This window comes from Paroedura picta, chromosome 14 (assembly GCF_049243985.1).
Source record: "Paroedura picta isolate Pp20150507F chromosome 14, Ppicta_v3.0, whole genome shotgun sequence".
In the NCBI taxonomy this organism is placed as follows: domain Eukaryota; kingdom Metazoa; phylum Chordata; class Lepidosauria; order Squamata; family Gekkonidae; genus Paroedura; species Paroedura picta.
In genome coordinates, this window is record NC_135382.1 from 323,537 (window position 1) to 344,453 (window position 20,917).

General features: G+C 48.8%; 2 protein-coding genes across 2 annotated transcripts in view; one reads left to right on the top strand and one right to left on the bottom strand.

Moving 5' to 3' along the window:
* The window catches only part of ELP2 (elongator acetyltransferase complex subunit 2), a 111,148-nt gene extending 109,331 nt beyond the window's left edge, over window positions 1-1,817 (top strand). The window contains exon 23 of the mRNA XM_077309702.1: window positions 1,356-1,817. Coding sequence (XP_077165817.1) covers window positions 1,356-1,410 — 55 coding nt within the window. The 3' untranslated portion in view covers window positions 1,411-1,817. The remainder of the gene's footprint in view (window positions 1-1,355) is intronic.
* Window positions 1,577-20,917, bottom strand: part of GABBR2 (gamma-aminobutyric acid type B receptor subunit 2) — a 489,886-nt gene continuing 470,545 nt past the window's right edge. Inside the window, exons 18-19 of the mRNA XM_077309699.1 lie at window positions 6,227-6,326; window positions 1,577-4,212 (exon numbers count right to left, since the gene is read on the bottom strand). Of these exons, the coding sequence (XP_077165814.1) occupies window positions 4,047-4,212; window positions 6,227-6,326 (266 nt within the window). The 3' untranslated portion in view covers window positions 1,577-4,046. The remainder of the gene's footprint in view (window positions 4,213-6,226; window positions 6,327-20,917) is intronic.

Genomic DNA, 20,917 nt, shown 5'->3' on the forward strand with positions numbered 1-20,917 from the left:
CCCCCCTTCTTTTCTTGTCTATCCCTTTCGAATAGACTGTACCCCTCAATACTAGTATTTCAATTGTGAGTATTATCCCACCAAGTTTCTGTGATTCATAGAATCATGGAACCATAGAGTTGGAAGGGGCCATACAGGCCATCTAGTCCAACCCCCTGCTCAATGCAGGATCAGCCCAAAGCATCCTAAAGCATCCAAGAAAAGTGTGTATCCAACCTTTGCTTGAAGACTGCCAGTGAGAGGGAGCTCACCATCTCCTCAGGCAGCCTATTCCACTGTTGAACTACTCTGACTGTGAAAATGTTTTTCCTGATTTCTAGCCTATATCGTTGTACTTGAAGTTTAAACCCATTACTGCGTGTCCTCTCCTCTGCAGCCAATGGGAACAGCATTCTGCCCTCCTCCAAATGACAACCTTTCAAATACTTAAAGAGGGCTATCATGTCCCCTCTCAACCTCCTTTTCTCCAGGCTGAACATTCCCAAGTCCCTCAACCTACCTTCATAGGGCTTGGTCCCTTGGCCCCAGATCATCTTCGTCGCTCTCCTCTGTACCCTTTCAATTTTATCTACGTCCTTCTTGAAGTGAGGCCTCCAGAACTGCACACAGTACTCCAGGTGTGGTCTGACCAGTGCCGTATACAATGGGACTATGACATCTTGTGATTTTGATGTGATGCTCCTGTTGATACAACCCCAAATGGCATTTGCCTTTTTTACCGCTGCATCACACTGCCTGCTCATGTTTAGTTTACAATCCACAAGTACCCCAAGGTCTCGTTCACACATAGTGTTACCTAGAAGCATGTCCCCCATCCAGTAGACATGCTTTTTATTTTTCTGACCCAGATGTAGAACTTTAAACTTATCTTTATTAAATTGCATCTTGTTCTCATTTGCCCATTTTTCCATTGTGTTCAAATCTCGTTGAACTCTGTCTCTATCTTCCGGAGTATTTGCCAGTCCTCCCAATTTGGTGTCATCTGCAAACTTGATGAGTAGTCCCTCCACCCCCTCATGTAGATCATTAATAAATATGTCAAAAAGTACCGGGCCGAGCACCGAGCCCTGAGGTACCCCGCTACTCACCTCCCTCCCTCCCTCTTATTAGGTCATAGCCGCCTTCCTCTATTAGGACTTCTAGTTCCTCCTGCTTGTTTCCCATACTTTGTGCATTGGTGTAGAGACATCGTAGTCCATCCTTTGTGTGCCTCATGGTTTTGGTTTTTGAAGTTCCTTGTAAGCTAGTATTCATGCTTATGTAACATTCCCCGTAGATTTGTGATCTTCTCATCTTCAGATGTTGCCATCACACCAAGTTCTGAACTTACGTCTTGCTCCCCCCTTTGTGTCTAGTTTGAAGCCCTCTTCACCAAGTTTGAAGCACACAAGCCTAGACCAGCCGCTGTAGTGCTGACCTCTGTATCCCTGCATCGATGAGGTGGTGAGCTGAAAGCTCGTGATCTGCTATATGGAACCCTGCTGAGCGTGGGGGCCAGGGTTAACATTCTCTTCTTCTGGGGGAGAAGCAGGATTGCGGAAATGTCAGTAAGGAAGGGCAAGCAAGAAGCAGTGAATTAAGTTTTCTCTATTTTATTAATAAAACATTTTTGCAACAATTTATTAAAAATTGATTTTTCATGCAGTATAAGGGGTATACAAGAAATTTTCCATGTACTTTTTTGTTTTAAGTTCTGGCAGTCCCAGTCTAGGTTGAAGCATTTGTGTTCTAACATGGTTGGAAAAGGCCATCGGGGCATAGCCTCATCATAAATTTTTACAGTACATTTTTGCAATCATATTTTTTTTAAAGAAAAAGAAACAACCATTAAATAGCTATTTTCACTTTGTGGGTCATATTTTTCTGCAGGAAATTTTTAAAAAATGTTGTGGGAGAAACTACAATTGCATTGGAGACAAAAATGTACTGCATGATGAAAACCTAGTGAACAGCACACGTCAGTATTCACAAAGAGTTACAGACACACACTCACTGCCAACGGTCCAATACTTCTCGATTCTTTTGTTTGTTTGTTTCCTGCTATGTTGGAATAATATTTTCTACAGAAATTTGTGTATACATTATATACAGTATTGTCCTTTTTTGAAAAGTAATATTTGTATTCAATAAAGTCCTGATGAATTTTTATTAATAAATTAAGAGAATACTGTCAACACACACACACACACACACACACACACATACATACACACCAGACGACACCTTCAGTGGTTAGTGCTCAAACGGAGTAATGTGATCTACTTCCGTGTGGTAGACTTAACACTCTGTTCTCCCGACACTTCTGGGTGCCTCCATGACTCTGTCTGTGATGCGTGTTTTGCTGGGCCCCGGAGTGGACGAAGATTCACAGGTGAGAGGACAGGGAAAGGGGGGGGGTCAGTAGCAGTGGTTGGAGGGAGAAGTGCTCTTCCGGTTCCACTGCTGGGCTAGAGAGTCTTTTGGGGGGCCCCGTGCAGTTTGAAGGAATAGCAGTGCTGCCACAGCATCATCCACAGGCCCTGGTTCTGGACGCTTTAGAACAAAACTTGGGGGGGGGGGACCCAGTTCTGCTTTCAAGCAGCGTTGCATTTTCAACAGGCCTCTAATCCTGGGGGCCACACTGGAAATTAGAGATGAATTGTCTTGCAAGACAAGTGTTAAGAGAGGGGCCATGGCTAGTTTCTGATGTCCCATGGGCCTCCCTGACAACCTTGGTCTTGCTCATCTCTTGAGAAAAGTGCTGCAGCTGGTGATCCAGAGATGGCAAGATGGTCTCTCATGCAGCTCCAAGGAAGAGGAAATCTGGCTCCAGCTGACCACCCGGGTTCTCCAAGATGCTTCTGCCCCTTGTTCATGGTTGCTTCATGGACATGTCACAGCAGACAGGAACAGGGTGAACCAGGGCTCATACCCGCACATGAGAATAGGCTCTCCAGATTCACCATGTAAAGGAGGTGAAGTTTGTGGGAACAGGACCTACCTGCAGACATGCATGAGCATCAGCTGTGGCTCATAACATGCTGTAGAAGAAGCGGGGCTTCAGCTGTGCAGCAGGAAGGACTTCAGCAGACGTGGCACTTTCTACCTTTGCAGGGGAGCACAACTGCTGCAATTCTCTCGCCAGGTAGTTTAAAACCGGGGGGGGGGGCGGGAGGGGCTCCTCTTTGGATCACTCGTGCATAGACACGCTTTCTCTCCGTAGGACCTCACAGAACCTCAAGTTCTGCAAGCATGCTTGGTTCACATCTCGTCAGTAAGGGATGGAAGCTCTCTGAAACATTTTGTTTGCATGTTCTCGTGTTGCTCTGTAGTGTTTTTAAATTGGCAGAAATCTTTCTGTATGTATGTGGGGAGGGCTTGAACTTGTCTGGTTTAAAACAGTTGTTTCCAAATCTGAAGGACACAAGGTTCTATTCCCCCCTCCCAACCCCAGCAAGTGTTGTTCAGACCGTCTTCTGCTTAGCTGCCATTGTCTCATCCCCACCCCACCCCAAAGTACCAAGCCAAGGTTTGTGTCTGTGCGATCTGTACCTCAGCAGAATTTGGCTGTGGGGCCTGAACTTCCTGCCCCTCCTGCTGAATCAATTGTACTGCAATTATGCTGTGGCTGGAATCAAACAAATGGTGGTGGTGGGGGTGGGGGGGTTCTCTCTCTCTTACACTCTCTGTTTTTGTTTGTTTCGGCGCATGGTTCCATTCGATCAGAAGCAGCATAAAGCTTAATGACACGAGTGGGGCTCATCTGTCTGTCTGTCTTTTTTTTTTTTGCATGTGTCACCACTTTCCAGCCACCATGTCGCCAGTAGGAATTTGGGAAGAAACATGGTTTGGTTACTTTCTTCATGAAGAAATAACCATGTCCACAAGTAAGGCTACAGATCAACCTCCAGGTCACCTTCTCCCCTTGGCGTGAGGCTGGCCTGCCTTTGACAACGGCCTCACGACACCAGTTCCTCAGGTTTGGCAGAAGGCAAGAGTCTGACGTGAGCTGTCTGGTCCAGTCTTTGAGTGCTAAAAGCAGTTCCGGAAGCTCTGATCCCAGGTGCCTACAGGCCAGAGACCATCACGCGGAAGGAGGCCGGCACGTGCCTGTGCCTCGGGCTGGCACTGGGACTTGCACACGGGCTAGCACAGCTGGCATCGACTCCTCCAATGGATGGCAAGTAGGCATGGTGCAGGATGGGCAGCTGTAAGGACAGGCGACGCTGTATGCTGCGAGGGCCAAGAGAACACAGAGTGAGTCCAGGAAGGAAGGGCGGGCTGCCCTCGGGAGACCCCCCTCCTGCCTGCCATGATGCCCCAGACCAGATGCATCCGCAGGGATTCTAAATACCAGCGCTGCAGGGCCAGCAACAGGGACAGGCTACCTGCAGACAGTTTTATTCAGGACAGCATTCAAATAGTTGAGTTTCTTAGTTTTTAGGGTTTTTTTTAACCTACTGGCAGGTTTAACTTATGATTTTAATTTTACCTGTTAGAATCACAGATTCATACAATCGGAAGGGGCACACAGGCCACCTAGTCCAGCCTCCTGCTCAATGCAGGATCAGCTGAAAGCATCCTTGTTTAGTACCTGTCCAGCTGCTGCTTAAGGACTCCCACTGAGAGGGAGCTCCCTACTTCCCAAGGCAGCAGATTCCACTTCTGAACTTTATATCCGGCCAGGGCCCTTCTACATGCAATGTAAAGCCGCTACTGCAGGCCCTTTCCTCTGCAGCCCACAGGAACTGCTCCCTGCCCTCCTCCAAGTGACACTCCATGTCCCCTCTCCATCTCCTCTTCTTGAGGGTGAATATTTCCAAGTCTCTCAGCCCTACCAATGGGGGCTTGGTCATCCTTGCCTTGGATCATCCTTGCCATTCTCCTCTGCACCCTCTCAATTTTGTCCACATTCTTTTTGAAGTCAGGTCTCCAGAACTGCACACGGTATACAGCAAGATTATGAATCTTGCGATTTTGATGTGATGCCTCTGTTGATATATGTACTGTGTATTTTTAAGTTTTATGTTCTGCTTAGACTGCAAGTTGCCTTCACTTCCTGAAGCAGAAAAGCAGCTAATACAGGTCTTGAATAGCTAAGTAAATAGAACAAAGTTTGAGTCCAGTCAGACACCTTTAAGACCAACAAAGTTTTATTCAAGCTATGAGCTGCAAAGCCCGTTCATAAGAATGGGCTTTGAAAGCCCCCCCCCAAGGCCCCCGCAGGTCCGTGGTGGTGCATCCGTGTCCCTGGGGCCCAGCAAGTGCTCTCGCCACCTCGTAGAGGGAAGGGAGCCCCCCTGCCACCGTGACCAGTTCCCTGGGGCCCACAAAGCACTCTTGCCACCTGTGTGCTTGCCCGACCCCAAGGAAGGGATCTCACCCCCCCCCCCGCTGCCACCCCCCGCTGCCACGTCCGCTTCCCCGGGGCCCGGCAAGGACAGACACGGTGGCTCCAGCAGCCAGGCACGTCTGTGAGGTGAGGGCGGGAGCCGCAGGAGCTGTTTGGCCCTATTCCAACTCGGACAGCCGGACCCCTTCCTCCCTGAGGCCAGTTTCACAAATCTAAAGAGGAGGAACCATGGATAAGGATGAACTTTTGTTTGGAAGGAAGCTTCTTCCTTGAATAAGACTGTGTTGGTCTTCTTTGCCCCTGCTGTCTACCCAGAGGATTGACTAAATGAGAGGCAGGATCTGGGGCACAGCTTCACTTTTTTATTTTTGTGCTACAGAAACATTCTCTATAGTTGAATGAGTTTTAAAAGCACCAAAATTAGATTTTTCAAATTTCTGAGAGACCAGGGAATCATTAGCCTGCATCACAAAGGATCCTTCACTAATTTGATCTATCTATAGGCTGCTGGGTTGTCTTCGTAAATCCAAGATCCTCTAGTTTTCAATAATTTTATGGATATCTGTTTTGTTTACTGTTATTAGCTGCACTAAGCCCTCTGAAAAGTGGGATGGGCGACCTATAAATTGAACTTAAAAATAAATATAATTTTTAATGTGACATGAAGATTAAACTCTTCAGCATCCCCTCTGTCTGAGGAAGAGTTCCTGCACTTGAAAGCTCACACTTTGAATAAGTCTTTGTTGGTCTTAAAGGTGCCTGAATGGACTCGAATTTCGCTGTGCTCCTTGAGACCAACACGGAGGCCCACTTCAACCTATGGTCCATCATCCTTCGCTTGAAGCCTCCCAAATGTTTGTGTCCAATGTGAGAAGTGAAATTGGCTCCACTTACTGTTCTGGGGAGTTGATATCTTCTACAAAGTCCTTGTTTGCATTCCATTGTGCTGGTGGGTTTTGATCAAGGTGATTCTTCAGGATAGCTTTCTCAGCATCTGGATGAAAGGAAGCCATATTTTTTATTTGCAGAAAGGTGGGGACCACTCCAGGGCTGATAGGAGTGTTTTTCACAGTTTCACATTTAAGGTCAAGTGAGAACCCACAAGGACTTTTTCCCTTTCCCGAAAGTCCCCAGAACCTCTGTCCTGCTCCCTTGTCTCCTTTTATGGTTGCCAACTTCCAGGTGGGACCTGGAGACCTCCTGTAATCCAAACAGATCTCCCAAATACAGGGATCAGTTCCCCCATTGGGGTTGCCCCCTTTAAGTTTGGAAATGCTGGAGATTTGGAAATGAAAGGTTTGAGGAGGGACGTGATCTCAGCAGTGCATAAGGCCGTGAAGCCCTTCCTCCAAAGCAGCCATGTTCTCCAAGGAATGGATCTCCCTGGAGCATTTGAAATTTCAGGCAATTTCAGGTGATCTCCTGCCCCCACCTGGAGGTTGGCATTCCCATGGAGGAAACTGATACAGTGAAAGGTGGCGTCTGAGGCCTGTCCCCTCCTCAAACCCCACTCATCCCATTCCCCCCCCCCAATACCTCTAGGAATGTCCTAACAACCTACCTTTCTCTGTTCCTCCAGCAGCTTCTGCCTAAGAGCACGGGGGTACAGGGGGGGGGGTGCTGGCCACTAGGCCAGGCTGACCTGTGGGCTGGCACCTCCATTTCCCCTGCACCCTCCTCCCCACAGTTTCTCTTTCCCTCCCCCTGGCTACTCCAGTATCCTCCCCACTTTCCCTGCCTCAGTCTCTCATCAGCCATTTGCCATCCCCCCTACCCTTTATCTGCCTCCCGTCCTCATTTCTCCTCCACCTTTCTCCACAGTCAGGACCAAAGCAGCTTACAGGATTCTCCTCTCTATTTTATCAGCACAACAGCCCTGTGAGGTAGGTTAGGCTGAAAGCATGTGTCACTGAACAAACTAGTGGTTTGAACTTGAGTCTCCTGTTCAGACCTTGAAGCTCCTGAAGCCAGTCCCAGTGAGTCATACAAACTGGGTAGTATCAAGTCACCCAGAGGTTGCTTTCAGGCCTACAGCTGCCAACCTCTCAGGAATTAGGGGGCCTGCGCTGAAATGGCTGGTCTCCTTTTTCTGGAACTGGACTCAGAGGGCTGCAGTGGGGGAGGAGTTATCTGACTCCATTGTGCTCCCATGTGGAGTACCTCAGGGGGTGATACTCCCCCCCACCCACCCACACACTTTTCAACATCTGGAGATTACAGCAAGTGCAAAATGCAGCGGCAGGAGTCCTCATGGAGGGCTCATATCTGAACTGCTGCATTGGATCCCGGTGGAGTTACAAATCAGGTTCAAGGTTTTGGTACTGACTTTGCAGTCTGGGTGTCAGAATCCCTTGGGCTCTGCCAAGATGTTTCAGAATTGCTTTTGCTCTATTACAAACTGCTTTGGCCTGTCTGTAACCATTTTGGATTTGTAACCTCTTCCTCGCTTGCTCATTCTTTCTAGCTGCTAGATTAGGTCCCTACCCCAAGGTCAGTGCTTGCTGTCCTGGCAGAGAGCCCAGACTCTGCTCCTGGGTTTCATGGCAAAATGTCTTGCTTGTTCTTGTGTATCTAACGGCTGCTGGAGGACGGGAAACGGAGGGTCTTTCTGTGCTTCCCTGCTCTGAATTTGCCAGAACTGTCTATGAAGTCCTAAGTGACACAGCTTGAATAAACGTCCATCTTGAAACACAGTGGAGTATTGTGTACAAGTCTGAGATCTTGACACTGGGCCCTGTGTCTCTAAGGGACCGCCTCTCCTAATATGCCCCCTGGAGAACCCTGAGTTCTGCTAACATTAATTTGTTGGCAATTGCTGGCCCCCAAAATGTTTGCCTTTCTGGTCATGGCTCCAATCTGATGTAATGAGTTGCCAGCTGAGATCCAGGCCCTGATGACGCTGTAAAAGTTAGTTGAGACCAGGGTTGTTCAGAGCTACATGGGCCTCCCTCCTCCCTGGCTCACCACTATTCCTTCATTAATTTCATTTGTTTATTTTTTTCATGGTCACTCACCAGCATCAGAAAATAGATAAAACCACAGTATTGTTATTAAAATGTTTTAACAATCAGGCCACTTAACATCAACCAAGCAAGGAATCAGCACTACTGGCAATATAACAGAACTTCACCACTGCATAACAAATAGAATTATCTTTATCTTCATCTAACAGATGCTTAGGATGCTTAGGGCTGATCCTGCGCTGAGCAGGGGGTTGGACTAGATGGCCTGTATGGCCCCTTCCCACTCTAGGATTCTATGATTCTATCATCAGTATATCTAGAGAACTGCAGTAGCAAAGGCAAAATTAGACTTCTTCTGATATCCTTGTAAAAAAGAATATGAACAATCGCTTCAATTGCACGCAAACAGCAAGGGCAAAGTCAGTCCTTCATAGGCACATGCTGTAATCTTCCAGTAAACTAAAGCAATGTATGGTCTACTAGGACCCCTAGATCCTTTTTGCACATACTACTGCCAAGATAAGTTTCCCTTGTCCTATAATGATGCATTTGATTTTTCTACCTAAATGCAGAACTGTACATTTTTTACAATCAAAATTCATTTTAGCCCAGTTTTCCAGACTGTCAAGATCATCCTATATCCTGATTCTGTCTCCTGCTATGTTTTTCCCAGTGTGTCAGGATCAGCTCCTCTGATCTCTGCCATGATTTGTGGTTGACCTGAGAGACTCCATGTTGGTTTGCTGTGTGCTGTTTGAAGTAACCTTTTATAACCCTTTTATGACCCTGAACTATTTTGTTACTGCCTTGTGTGTCCGCTTCATGCTGTGCTCCCCTCTTGCAAATGTTTCTCTGTACTTTATCAGGAAGAGAGGACTGTTTGTCACCCAAGGACAGACAGCCTGGCGAGGAATTGAAGGAGCACCCAGGATGGCACCTGTGTGTGTGGGGGGACTGGGAATGGGGGGCGTTTGAGTGGGAATGGACCATTGATAAGTGCGTGCTTTCCATGTATCTATCAGAATCGACTACAAATGTTGGAGTGATCGGAACTGCTATCAATAAAGCTTTTGATTCAGAAGCCTAGTTGTTAGTTGGTTTGTCTCTGAAACAGTGCAGTATCATCTGCAAATTTAATAAGCACCCCCTCTATTCCTTCATCCAAATCGTTTATAAAGAACAACACAGGGCCCAGGACAGATCCCCGAGGCACTCCACTTGTCACTCCTCTCCAAGAAGATGATGAACCATTTACACATACACTTTGGGTGTGATCTGTCAAACCAGTTATTGAGCCCCCTTACAATAATTGGAGCCAGTAATAGGAACAATCTAGCAGTAATAGGAGTTGGCAAGAAGAATATCATGTGGAACCTTATCAAAAGTTTTATTGAAATCGAGATAGACTATAGCCACAGCATTCCCCTAATCCAGCAAGGGAGTCACTTTCTCAATTTTTCCCTGGGCATTCAAGAAAGGGCCACAAGAGCCAAGCATGGACACAGTCCCTTCTGCCCAGCCACTGACCATCTGCCTGAAGTCACAGCATCAGCATTTCTGAGGTGGCTATCTAGCCTCTGCTCAAAAACTTTCAAGGAAGGAGAAACCACTGATATACCCATACTAGGGAGTTCAGGTTTGTTTTTACCCATTGTGGGGAGGTATCCAAATTATTCACACAATGTCAGAGAATTCTTTCAAAATGCCATTTTAATAGCTGCAGCATTAAAAGGGGTGACACTGTGTAATACTTGAACATCTCGTAGTTTGGTGTAGTGGTTAGGAATGGCATGCCGGGTTCGATTCTGCACTCCCCCACATGCAGCCAGCTGGGTGACCTTGGGATCCTCACGGCACTGATAAAGCTGTTCTGACTGAGCAGTGATATCAGCGCTCTCTCAGCCTCACCCACCCCACAGGGTGTCTGTTGTGGGGAGAGGAAACGGAAGGTGACTGTAAGCTGCTTTGAGCCTCCTTTGGGTAGAGAAAAGAACACATAAGAACCAACTCTTCTTCTTCTTCAATCCTTCAAAGACGGAGGTCCTGTGGCTGGGCAGGAAGGGCCCATGTGAGGAAGTGTGCCTGCCCACCCTGGATGGTGTGCAGCTCTCTACGGCTCACTCTGCCTGGAATCTGGGCGTGATTCTGGATGCTTCCTTCACAATGGAAGCCCGGGTTGCAAAGGTAGCACAGCTGGCATTTTGCTACCTCCACCAAGCCAAACTACTAGCGCTCTACCTGGAACCAGAGCACCTAGCCACAGTGATCCATGCGACGGTCACCTCTAGACTGGACTTCTGTAACTCGCTCTACCCCGGCCTGCCCTTAACCTTGACCCGGAAACTACAGCTGGTCCAAAATGCAGTGGCCAGGCTCCTCACAACAACACTGTGGAGGTCCCATATCTGGCTCATTCTCCACCAACTGCAGTGGTTGCCAGTTGAATTCTGGATCAGACTAAAGGTTCTGGTAATTACCTTCAAGGCCATATGCAGTCAGGGCCCAGGGTACCTGAGGGACCACCTCCTTGCCTATGCCCCTCAAAGAGTTCTACGCTCTGCCACCACCAACCGGCTAATGGTCCCTGGCCCTAAAGATGCTTGCCTGGCCTCAACCAGGGCCACAGCATTTTTATCTTGACCCCCACCTGGTGGAATGAGCTCCTGGAGGAGATCAGGGCCCTGACGGAGCTAAAACAGTTCCGCAGGGCCTGCAAAAAGGAGCTCCTCCACCAGGCATTTGGTTGAGACCAGATTATATATGTTTGTACTATTTGCACTGTTACAACTATCAGTTATTAGTATTATTGTTACAGTTATTTATATGTTATGGATTGTTTCATGTATTGTTTATACGTTTTATGTAAACCGCCCTGAGCCTCTGGGGAGGGCGGTATATAAATGAATGAATGAATGAATGAATGAATGAATGAAAGAAAGAAAGAAAGAAAGAAAGAAAGAAAGAAAGAAAGAAAGAAAGAAAGAAAGAAAGAAAGAAAGAAAGAAAGAAAGAATATTTCCAGCCTGGAAAAGACACAGGATAATTTTTAAAGATCCTTGCTTCAGGTACCAACTAGCATTTCCAATACTGCAATCCAGGTGGAAACAGGAATGTATACTGTCCAGACCAGAATATGGATATGTAAGTCCATGTACTGATTAAAATTGCTTTTTTCCAAAAAGGGGTTGCCTCACCTAATGATGTCTGATTCATTGATTGTACCGTAGATATCTACTCTTGAGAAAAAAACATTCCTCGTATGGTTTATCAAAACACTTAATACTGTCTCTAGGTTTCAACCCAGTAAAGGAGATGTTAAAACAAAGACTCTTGGATATTCACCGCCAACAAGACTTCAATAAAGTAAAAAATCCACTTTTCCCAATGCCGGTTTTATGACATGCCTGGGGGGGGGGGGGGGGATCCAGCAGGATCCTTACATGCTGATAGGGAAAGCAAGGCCCGCACTTTATGGAGATGCCCCAAATGGCAACTTGGAATGTCAGAGGACTGACTCGAGGAAAACTGGAAATTGTCAAAAGAGAAAGGTCAGGCTGAACATTGACCTCCTTGGCATCACTGAACTGCATCTGCAGATGATGGTTTCTTTTAATCAGAGGGTTTTACCACCTACTATTCAGGACACAGCTCCATAAGAAGGAACGGTGTAATTTTCATTGGAAGCAACAATTCTTCTCGAGCAGTAGAAAGTTTTTCGATGATCAATGATCGAATCATGACAATTTGAATTTGTGCCAAGCCAAAAAATATCCCTGAGATGGTCCCCATGGCAACTGGAGGAAATGCCCACATTGCCAGCCCTGGGTCTGAAGGAAAGCAAGGAACGGAGCTTAGGGAGAGCCATACGGAGTATCCAATGTGACTTTATCATAAACAGACTTCCAAGGAGCCTTCAAACTTCAGGTGGCTCTTTAGTGGCCAGAAGAGTAAACATCCCAACGCATTTCACTGTGTGGCTTTTTCAGGGGACATCAATTCTTAGAAAATATGTAAAGGTACAATTAGTGATTGTTCAAAAATGATAATAAATGCATGACAAAGATATACTTGACTAATGTCATGAATACATACTCAATGTTTTGAAAAGGAAACTTCAGTTTAGAGAAACAGTCTCTTAACAGATGGTCCCCATGGCAACTGGAGGAAATGACTATATCGCCAGCCCCCTGTCTGAGACACATTCTGCCGCTGGAGAAACACTGCAGCTCAGGAAGGATCGATTTGAGATGATGGAGCAGAGGGGTTCAGAGGACGCTGTGCCCCTGCCATGATTTAAATTAGCTCATTTAGCCGTGTTGAAGTAGCACAATAAAATCAGAGTCCAGCAGCACCTTTAAGACCAACAAAGATTTATTCAGGGTGTGAGCTTTCGAGTGCAAGCACTCAGTCTGACAAAGAATGCTTGCACTCGAAAGCTCACATCCTGAATAAATCTTTGTTGGTCTTAAAGGTGCTGCTGGGATCTGATTTTATGTTTCAGGCTGTTAGTTTATCTAGCCCGGCGGTCCGCAACCTTTTTCCGGTTGTGGACTGCTGCCAAGGGATGGGAGGAGAGGGGGCCCCCGTGGGGCACAAATGCACATGCGCGGCGGCTCTGCGCATGCATGTGTGAAGCTGCCACGCGTGGGCGTTTACGCCCCCCCACTGAACGCAAACACGCATGCATGGACTGCTGTGCATGCGCGTTTGTGCCGCCAGAGTGCCAACGGCCATGCTTTCCTCTCCCCCCACTCCTGCAGCAAGAGGCTTGCTGGGCCGCAAGCTAATGGGCCACTTTGGCTGCCGATTTGCCCGTGGACTGGTGAGCTTCTCGCTGCAGGGGGGGCAGGGAGAAGGATCCGTGGTCCACTGCCGAGGCTTTCACGGCCCGGCACCGGGCCACAGACCAGGGGTTGGGGACCACTGATCTAGCCTGTTTGCCATGTTTCATTGCCTCAGTGCTTTGGTCAGCTCTTCCCCATCTTGATCTTCTCCCCTCTCCCCCATCCATCTCATTCCCCTAGGTAATGCAACCTTGGGATCTCCCTATTGGATTGTTGTGACTGCTTGAAGTCTTCCCACGTTACTCGGATTCACACGGGGGAGGGGGTGCAGGGCAAGGGGTTATATGCTTTGTCTCTTGGTCTTTGCCTCAGTTTCGATAAAGTATTGCCGAGTGTTCTTACTTGCTCTGAATAAATGAAACCTTTTGCATCGTCAAAGGTTTGCTTTTCTGGGTAATTGAAAATCCTCACAGATTGTCAAAACTCATCTAACTGGACCTGGGACCCCTGTTTGACCAACATGTCTACAGAAGGAGATGCGGAATTCACACCCCAGGGTGAGCTGGATGAGAAAAACTTCTTGCACAGGAAGTGGGGACCAGGAAATCCTACCACATGTTCACTTTTGTGGTGGGAACCCTGAGCTGGAAGGAGTTGGATGCAGAAGTGGGCCACTACATAGCTGAGAGTCAAGGGGGCTGAGTGTCCAGTCTATGATTAGGATCCTGGCAACTGGACTGAGGTGGGCTGTCATATCTGACCCAACCTAGAGACCATGCTGCTGAAGTGTCTGAGATGTGACTGGAGTTCAAGTCCCAGTTGGATGAGGTGATGGGGGCAATGGTGATGTTGATCCTGAAGGATGAGGCCAAGGCAAAGGAGTTCACCGGCCGCGTCTAGTCCCAGCAAGGCAACAAGGAAATGCCAGGAAAGCTGGCATCCAGTTCTGAGGGTGAAACACTTGCCCTTAAAGAACTAGCTCCGGCCAGGTTCTCTGTCCTCCACCAGTCTTGGACTGTGGGGTGGGGAAGAGGGGTGGCAATCCTAATCCAAGAGGATTTCTCTTTCGGGGTCCTTCGCGTGCTGTCAATCCCAGGTACTGAATGTGTTGGCCTCGGGTGGGGATCAATCAAGTTAGGCTCGAGAAGTGGCCTAAACTGAATAAAATGAAGTTCAATAGGGACAAATGTAAAGTTCTGCATTTAGGTAGGAAAAACCAAATACACCAATATAGGATAGGGGAGACTTGTCTTGGCAGTAGCCTGCGAGAAAAGGAACTAGGAGTCTTGGTAGACCATGCATTGAACATGAGTCAACAGTATGACTCAGTGGCTAAAAAGGCAAATGGGATTTTGGGTTGTATCAAAGTGAGTATTGTGTCCAGATCACGGGAGGTGATGGTGCTACTTTACTCTGCTCTGGTTCAGCCTCACTTGGAGTACTATGTTTAGTTTTAGGCACCCCAGTTGAAGAGGGATGTAGACAAAGTGGAGCATGTCCAGAGGAGAGCAACAAAGATGGTGAGGGGTTTGGAGACCAAGACGTATGAAGAATGGTTGGGGAGCTTGGTCTGTCTAGCCTAGAGAGGAGATGACTGAGAGGGGTTTTGATAACCATCTTCAAGTATTTAAAAGGCTGTCATATCTAGGATGAAGAAGAGTTGTTCTCTCTTGCCCTGGAGGGACAGACCAGAACCAATGGGATGAAATTAATTCAAAAGAAATTTCGTCTAAACTTCCAGAAGTTGTTGACAGTTAGAGCGGTTTCTCATTGGAACAGGCTTCCTTGCGAGGTGGTGGATTCTCCATCTCTGGAAATTTTTACACAGAGGCTGGATAGCCATCTGATGGAGAGGCTGATTCTGTGAAGGCTTAAGGGGGTGGCAGGTGACAGTGGAGGAGCGAGAGGGTTGTGAGTGTCCTGCATAGTGCAGCGGGTTGGACTAAATGATCCATGAAGTCCCTTCCAACTCTATTATTCTATGATTCTACGTGGCCATCTGGTTGGTGTACCACACACCCAATGCACCTCCAGATGCCCTGCCAGCCCTGCTGGAGGTGGTGGCAGGCTGGATGCTACAGTTCCCAAGTTCTGGGGGACCTAAACGTCCATGCTGAGCTGCTGTCCACTAGATATGTACTGGACCTGGTGCCAGCCATGTTCACATTAGGGCTCTCACAGTTTGTTGTTGGCCCCACCCATCAAGCAGGCCACTCCTTGGATCTCATTTTCGGCATGGGTTTGAATGTGGATATGTTTATGGAAAGTGCCATACCATGGTCAGACCACTACACCCTGAAGGCTCAGTAGGGTGTGGAGCAAATTTCAGCTCGCAGAGTCTTATGGAACCAATTGGATTCCTGAATGCCCTGGAGACTCTCCCAGCACATCTCTAAATGGTCTGGTCAGCAACTGGCATGACAGAATGCTGGCCGCCGTTAATGAGATAGCTCCCGGACGTCCTCTCCAGCCCCATCTCAAGCAAGCCCCTTGGTACTCTGAGGAGCTTCACGTCAAGAAACAAGACTAGAGCAAATTTGGAGGATGATTCATGATGAAGCCTCGAGAACATGTTATAGAATGCAGATGAAGGCCTATGAGATGGTGGTCAAGTCAGTAAAATGGAATTTTTACTTGACTACCATCGCGTCTGCAAATGCACACTTGGCACAGTTGTTCAACCTCTCACTGCCCTGGCAGAAGGGCATCAAAACAATAGTCACAGATAACAGCTGTGAGGCATTTGCGAGTTATTTTGCAGACTAAAACTTGACACTCCACCGTGACCTCCCTCCAACCTCAGACACTGAAAGTGAACTAGAGGCCCCTTGACCATCTCTGGAGAGAACACTGAGTAACTTTGGACAAATCATGCTCACTGAAGAGGACAGGATACTAACAGCAGTGAGGCCAACCACATGCCCACTAGACCCTTGCCCATCGTGGGCATAAGAATAAGGGCCCCCCCTGGAGGGACTGAAAGAGGCAGTGGTACATCCACTACCCAGAAGAGCCCGACAACTATTGACCCTAATTGCACTCAGCGTTTCTGGGGGAAATGGTGGGAAGGGCCGTCACGGATTAAATCTCAGCTTTCCTGAAAGAAGCTTCAGTCCAAGACCCATGTCAGTCAGGTCTCTGGCCTGACGGATGCCCTCTGTTGCCAGCTGGACCGAGGTGGGTTGACGTTGCTGGTACTACTAGATCTCTTAGCAGCATTCAGCATAGAAGAAGAAGAAGAGTTGGTTCTTATATGCCGCTTTTCTCTACCCCAAAGAGGCTCAAAGTGGCTTCCAATCGCCTTCCCTTTCCTCTCCCCACAACAGACACCCTGTGAGGGAGGAGAGGCTGAGAGAGCCCTGAGATCACTGAAGAAGAAGGAGAGTTGGTTCTTAGATGCCGCTTTTCTCTACCCGAAGGAGGCTCAAAGCGGTTTACAGTCGCCTTCCCTTTCCTCTCCCCACCACAGACACCCTGTGAGGGAGGGGAGGCTGAGAGAGCCCTGAGATTTCTGAAGAAGAAGAAGAGTTGGTTCTTAGATGCCGCTTTTCTCTACCCGAAGGAGGCTCAAAGTGGCTTCCAGTCGCCTTCCCTTTCCTCTCCCCACCACAGACACCCTGTGAGGGAGGGGAGGCTGAGAGAGCCCTGAGATTTCTGAAGAAGAAGAGTTGGTTCTTAGATGCCGCTTTTCCCTACCCGAAGGAGGCTCAAAGTGGCTTCCAGTTGCCTTCCCTTTCCTCTCCCCACCACAGACACCCTGTGAGGGAGGGGAGGCTGAGAGAGCCCTGAGATTTCTGAAGAAGAAGAAGAGTTGGTTCTTAGATGCCGCTTTTCCCTAACCGAAGGAGGCTCAAAGTGGCTTCCAGTCGCCTTCCCTTTCCTCTCCCCACCACAGACACCCTGTGAGGGAGGGGAGGCTGAGAGAGCCCTGAGATTTCTGAAGAAGAAGAAGAGTTGGTTCTTAGACGCCGCTTTTCCCTACCCGAAGGAGGCTCAAAGTGGCTTCCAGTCGCCTTCCCTTTCCTCTCTCCACAACAGATACCCTGTGAGGGAGGGGAGGCTGAGAGAGCCCTGAGATTTCTGAAGAAGAAGAAGAGTTGGTTCTTAGATGCCGCTTTTCCCTACCCGAAGGAGGCTCAAAGTGGCTTCCAGTTGCCTTCCCTTTCCTCTCCCCACAACAGACACCCTGTGAGGGAGGGGAGGCTGAGAGAGCCCTGAGATTTCTGAAGAAGAAGAAGAGTTGGCTCTTATATGCCACTTTTCTCTCCCTGAAGGAGTCTCAAAGCGGCTTACAGTCGCCTTCCCTTTCCTCTCCCCACCACAGACACCCTGTGAGGGAGGGGAGGCTGAGAGAGCCCTGAGATTACTGAAGAAGAAGAAGAGTTGGTTCTTAGATGCCACTTTTCTCTACCCGAAGGAGTCTCAAAGTGGCTTCCAGTCACCTTCCCTTTCCTCTCCCCACAACAGACACCCTGTGAGGGAGGTGAGGCTGAGAGAGCCCTGAGATTTCTGAAGAAGAAGAAGAGTTGGTTCTTAGATGCCGCTTTTCCCTACCCGAAGGAGGCTCAAAGTGGCTTCCAGTCGCCTTCCCTTTCCTCTCCCCACAACAGACACCCTGTGAAGGAGGGGAGGCTGAGAGAGCCCTGAGATTTCTGAAGAAGAAGAGTCGGTTCTTATATGCCGCTTTTCCCTACACGAAGGAGTCTCAAAGTAGCTTACAGGCACCTTCCCTTTCCTCTCCCCACAACAGACACCCTGTGAGGGAGGGGAGGCTGAGAGAGCCCTGAGATTACTGAAGAAGAAGAAGAGTTGGTTCTTAGATGCCGCTTTTCTCTACCCGAAGGAGTCTCAAAGGGGCTTCCATCTGCTTTCCCTTTCCTCTCCCCACAACAGACACCCTGTGAGGGAGGGGAGGCTGAGAGAACCCTGAGATTACTAAAGGAGAAGAAGGAGAGTTGGCTCTTATATGCCGCTTTTCTCCACCCGAAGGAGTCTCAAAGGGGCTTACATTCGCCTTCCCTTTCCTCTCCCCACCACAGACACCCTGTGAGGGAGGGGAGGCTGAGAGAGCCTTGAGATTACTGAAGAAGAAGAAGAGTTGGTTCTTAGATGCCGCTTTTCCCTACCCGAAGGAGGCTCAAAGTGGCTTCCAGTCGCCTTCCCTTTCCTCTCCCCACAACAGACACCCTGTGAGGGAGGGGAGGCTGAGAGAGCCCTGAGATTACTAAAGGAGAAGAAGAAGAGTTGGTTCTTAGATGCCGCTTTTCTCTACCCGAAGGAGGCTCAAAGTGGCTTCCAGTCGCCTTCCCATTCCTCTCCCCACCACAGACACCCTGTGAGGGAGGGGAGGCTGAGAGAGCCCTGAGATTTCTGAAGAAGAAGAAGAGTTGGTTCTTAGACGCCGCTTTTCCCTACCCGAAGGAGGCTCAAAGTGGCTTCCAGTCGCCTTCCCTTTCCTCTCTCCACAACAGATACCCTGTGAGGGAGGGGAGGCTGAGAGAGCCCTGAGATTACTGAAGAAGAAGAAGAGTTGGTTCTTAGATGCCGCTTTTCCCTACCCGAAGGAGGCTCAAAGTGGCTTCCAGTCGCCTTCCCTTTCCTCTCCCCACAACAGACACCCTGTGAGGGAGGGGAGGCAGAGAGAGCCCTGAGATTTCTGAAGAAGAAGAAGAGTTGGCTCTTATATGCCACTTTTCTCTCCCTGAAGGAGTCTCAAAGTGGCTTACAGTCGCCTTCCCTTTCCTCTCCCCACCACAGACACCCTGTGAGGGAGGGGAGGCTGAGAGAGCCCTGAGATTACTGAAGAAGAAGAAGAGTTGGTTCTTAGATGCCACTTTTCTCTACCCGAAGGAGTCTCAAAGTGGCTTCCAGTCACCTTCCCTTTCCTCTCCCCACAACAGACACCCTGTGAGGGAGGTGAGGCTGAGAGAGCCCTGAGATTTCTGAAGAAGAAGAAGAGTTGGCTCTTAGATGCCGCTTTTCCCTACCCGAAGGAGGCTCAAAGTGGCTTCCAGTCGCCTTCCCTTTCCTCTCCCCACAACAGACACCCTGTGAAGGAGGGGAGGCTGAGAGAGCCCTGAGATTTCTGAAGAAGAAGAGTCGGTTCTTATATGCCGCTTTTCCCTACACGAAGGAGTCTCAAAGTAGCTTACAGGCACCTTCCCTTTCCTCTCCCCACAACAGACACCCTGTGAGGGAGGGGAGGCTGAGAGAGCCCTGAGATTACTGAAGAAGAAGAAGAGTTGGTTCTTAGATGCCGCTTTTCTCTACCCGAAGGAGTCTCAAAGGGGCTTCCATCTGCTTTCCCTTTCCTCTCCCCACAACAGACACCCTGTGAGGGAGGGGAGGCTGAGAGAACCCTGAGATTACTAAAGGAGAAGAAGGAGAGTTGGCTCTTATATGCCGCTTTTCTCCACCCGAAGGAGTCTCAAAGGGGCTTACATTCGCCTTCCCTTTCCTCTCCCCACCACAGACACCCTGTGAGGGAGGGGAGGCTGAGAGAGCCCTGAGATTACTGAAGAAGAAGAAGAGTTGGTTCTTAGATGCCGCTTTTCCCTACCCGAAGGAGGCTCAAAGTGGCTTCCAGTCGCCTTCCCTTTCCTCTCCCCACAACAGACACCCTGTGAGGGAGGGGAGGCTGAGAGAGCCCTGAGATTACTAAAGGAGAAGAAGAAGAGTTGGTTCTTAGATGCCGCTTTTCTCTACCCGAAGGAGGCTCAAAGTGGCTTCCAGTCGCCTTCCCATTCCTCTCCCCACAACAGACACCCTGTGAGGTGGGTGAGGCTGAGAGAGCCCTGATTTCTGAAGAAGAAGAAGAGTTGGCTCTTATATGCCACTTTTCTCTCCCTGAAGGAGTCTCAAAGCGGCTTACAGTCGCCTTCCCTTTCCTCTCCCCACCACAGACACCCTGTGAGGGAGGGGAGGCTGAGAGAGCCCTGAGATTACTGAAGAAGAAGAAGAGTTGGTTCTTAGATGCCGCTTTTCTCTACCCGAAGGAGGCTCAAAGTGGCTTCCAGTCGCCTTCCCATTCCTCTCCCCACAACAGACACCCTGTGGGGTGGGTGAGGCTGAGAGAGCCCTGAGATTCCTGCTCGGTGAGAACAGTTTTATCAGTGCCGTGGCGAGCCCAAGGTCACCCAGCTGGCTGCATGTGGGAGAGTGCAGAATCGAACCCGGCATGCCAGATTAGAAGTCTGCACTCCTAACCACTACACCAAACTGGCTCTAAGTCTTTTAGCTCGCCACCTTGTTGATTCCAGACTACTGGGGACAGCCCTTCACTGACTGACAGAGGGTAGCAATCGGAGAAATATCATCAATCCACCGACAATTCACCTGTGGAGTCCCACAAGTGAACCCTCTCTCTAATTGTATTCAATATCTTCATGCATCCACTTGCCAAACTGGTATGGAAGTTCAGGCTGGGATGTCATCGATACACAGATGACACCCAGCTCTTCCTCCTGATGGATGACTGCCCTGACTCTCCCCCAGATGAATTAGCCAGCTGCCTAGAAGCAGTGACATGGTGGCTTAAACAGGGTCGTCTGAAGCTCAGCCCTTCAAAGATAGAGGTCCTGTAGCTAGGGAGGAGGGCACCCTGTGAGGAAGCTTGCATGCTCACCCTGGATGGTGTATAGCTATCACTATGCTGGGAACCTGCATATGATCCTGGATACTTCCCCCTCCATAGAAGCTCAGGTCACAAGAATAGTGGGGCAGGCTTTCTACCACCTTTGCCAAGCTAAACTACAGTCACCTCTAGATTAGACTTCTGTAACTCACTCTACACTGGCCTGCCCTTGATCCAGAAACTACAACTGGACAAAATGTAGGAG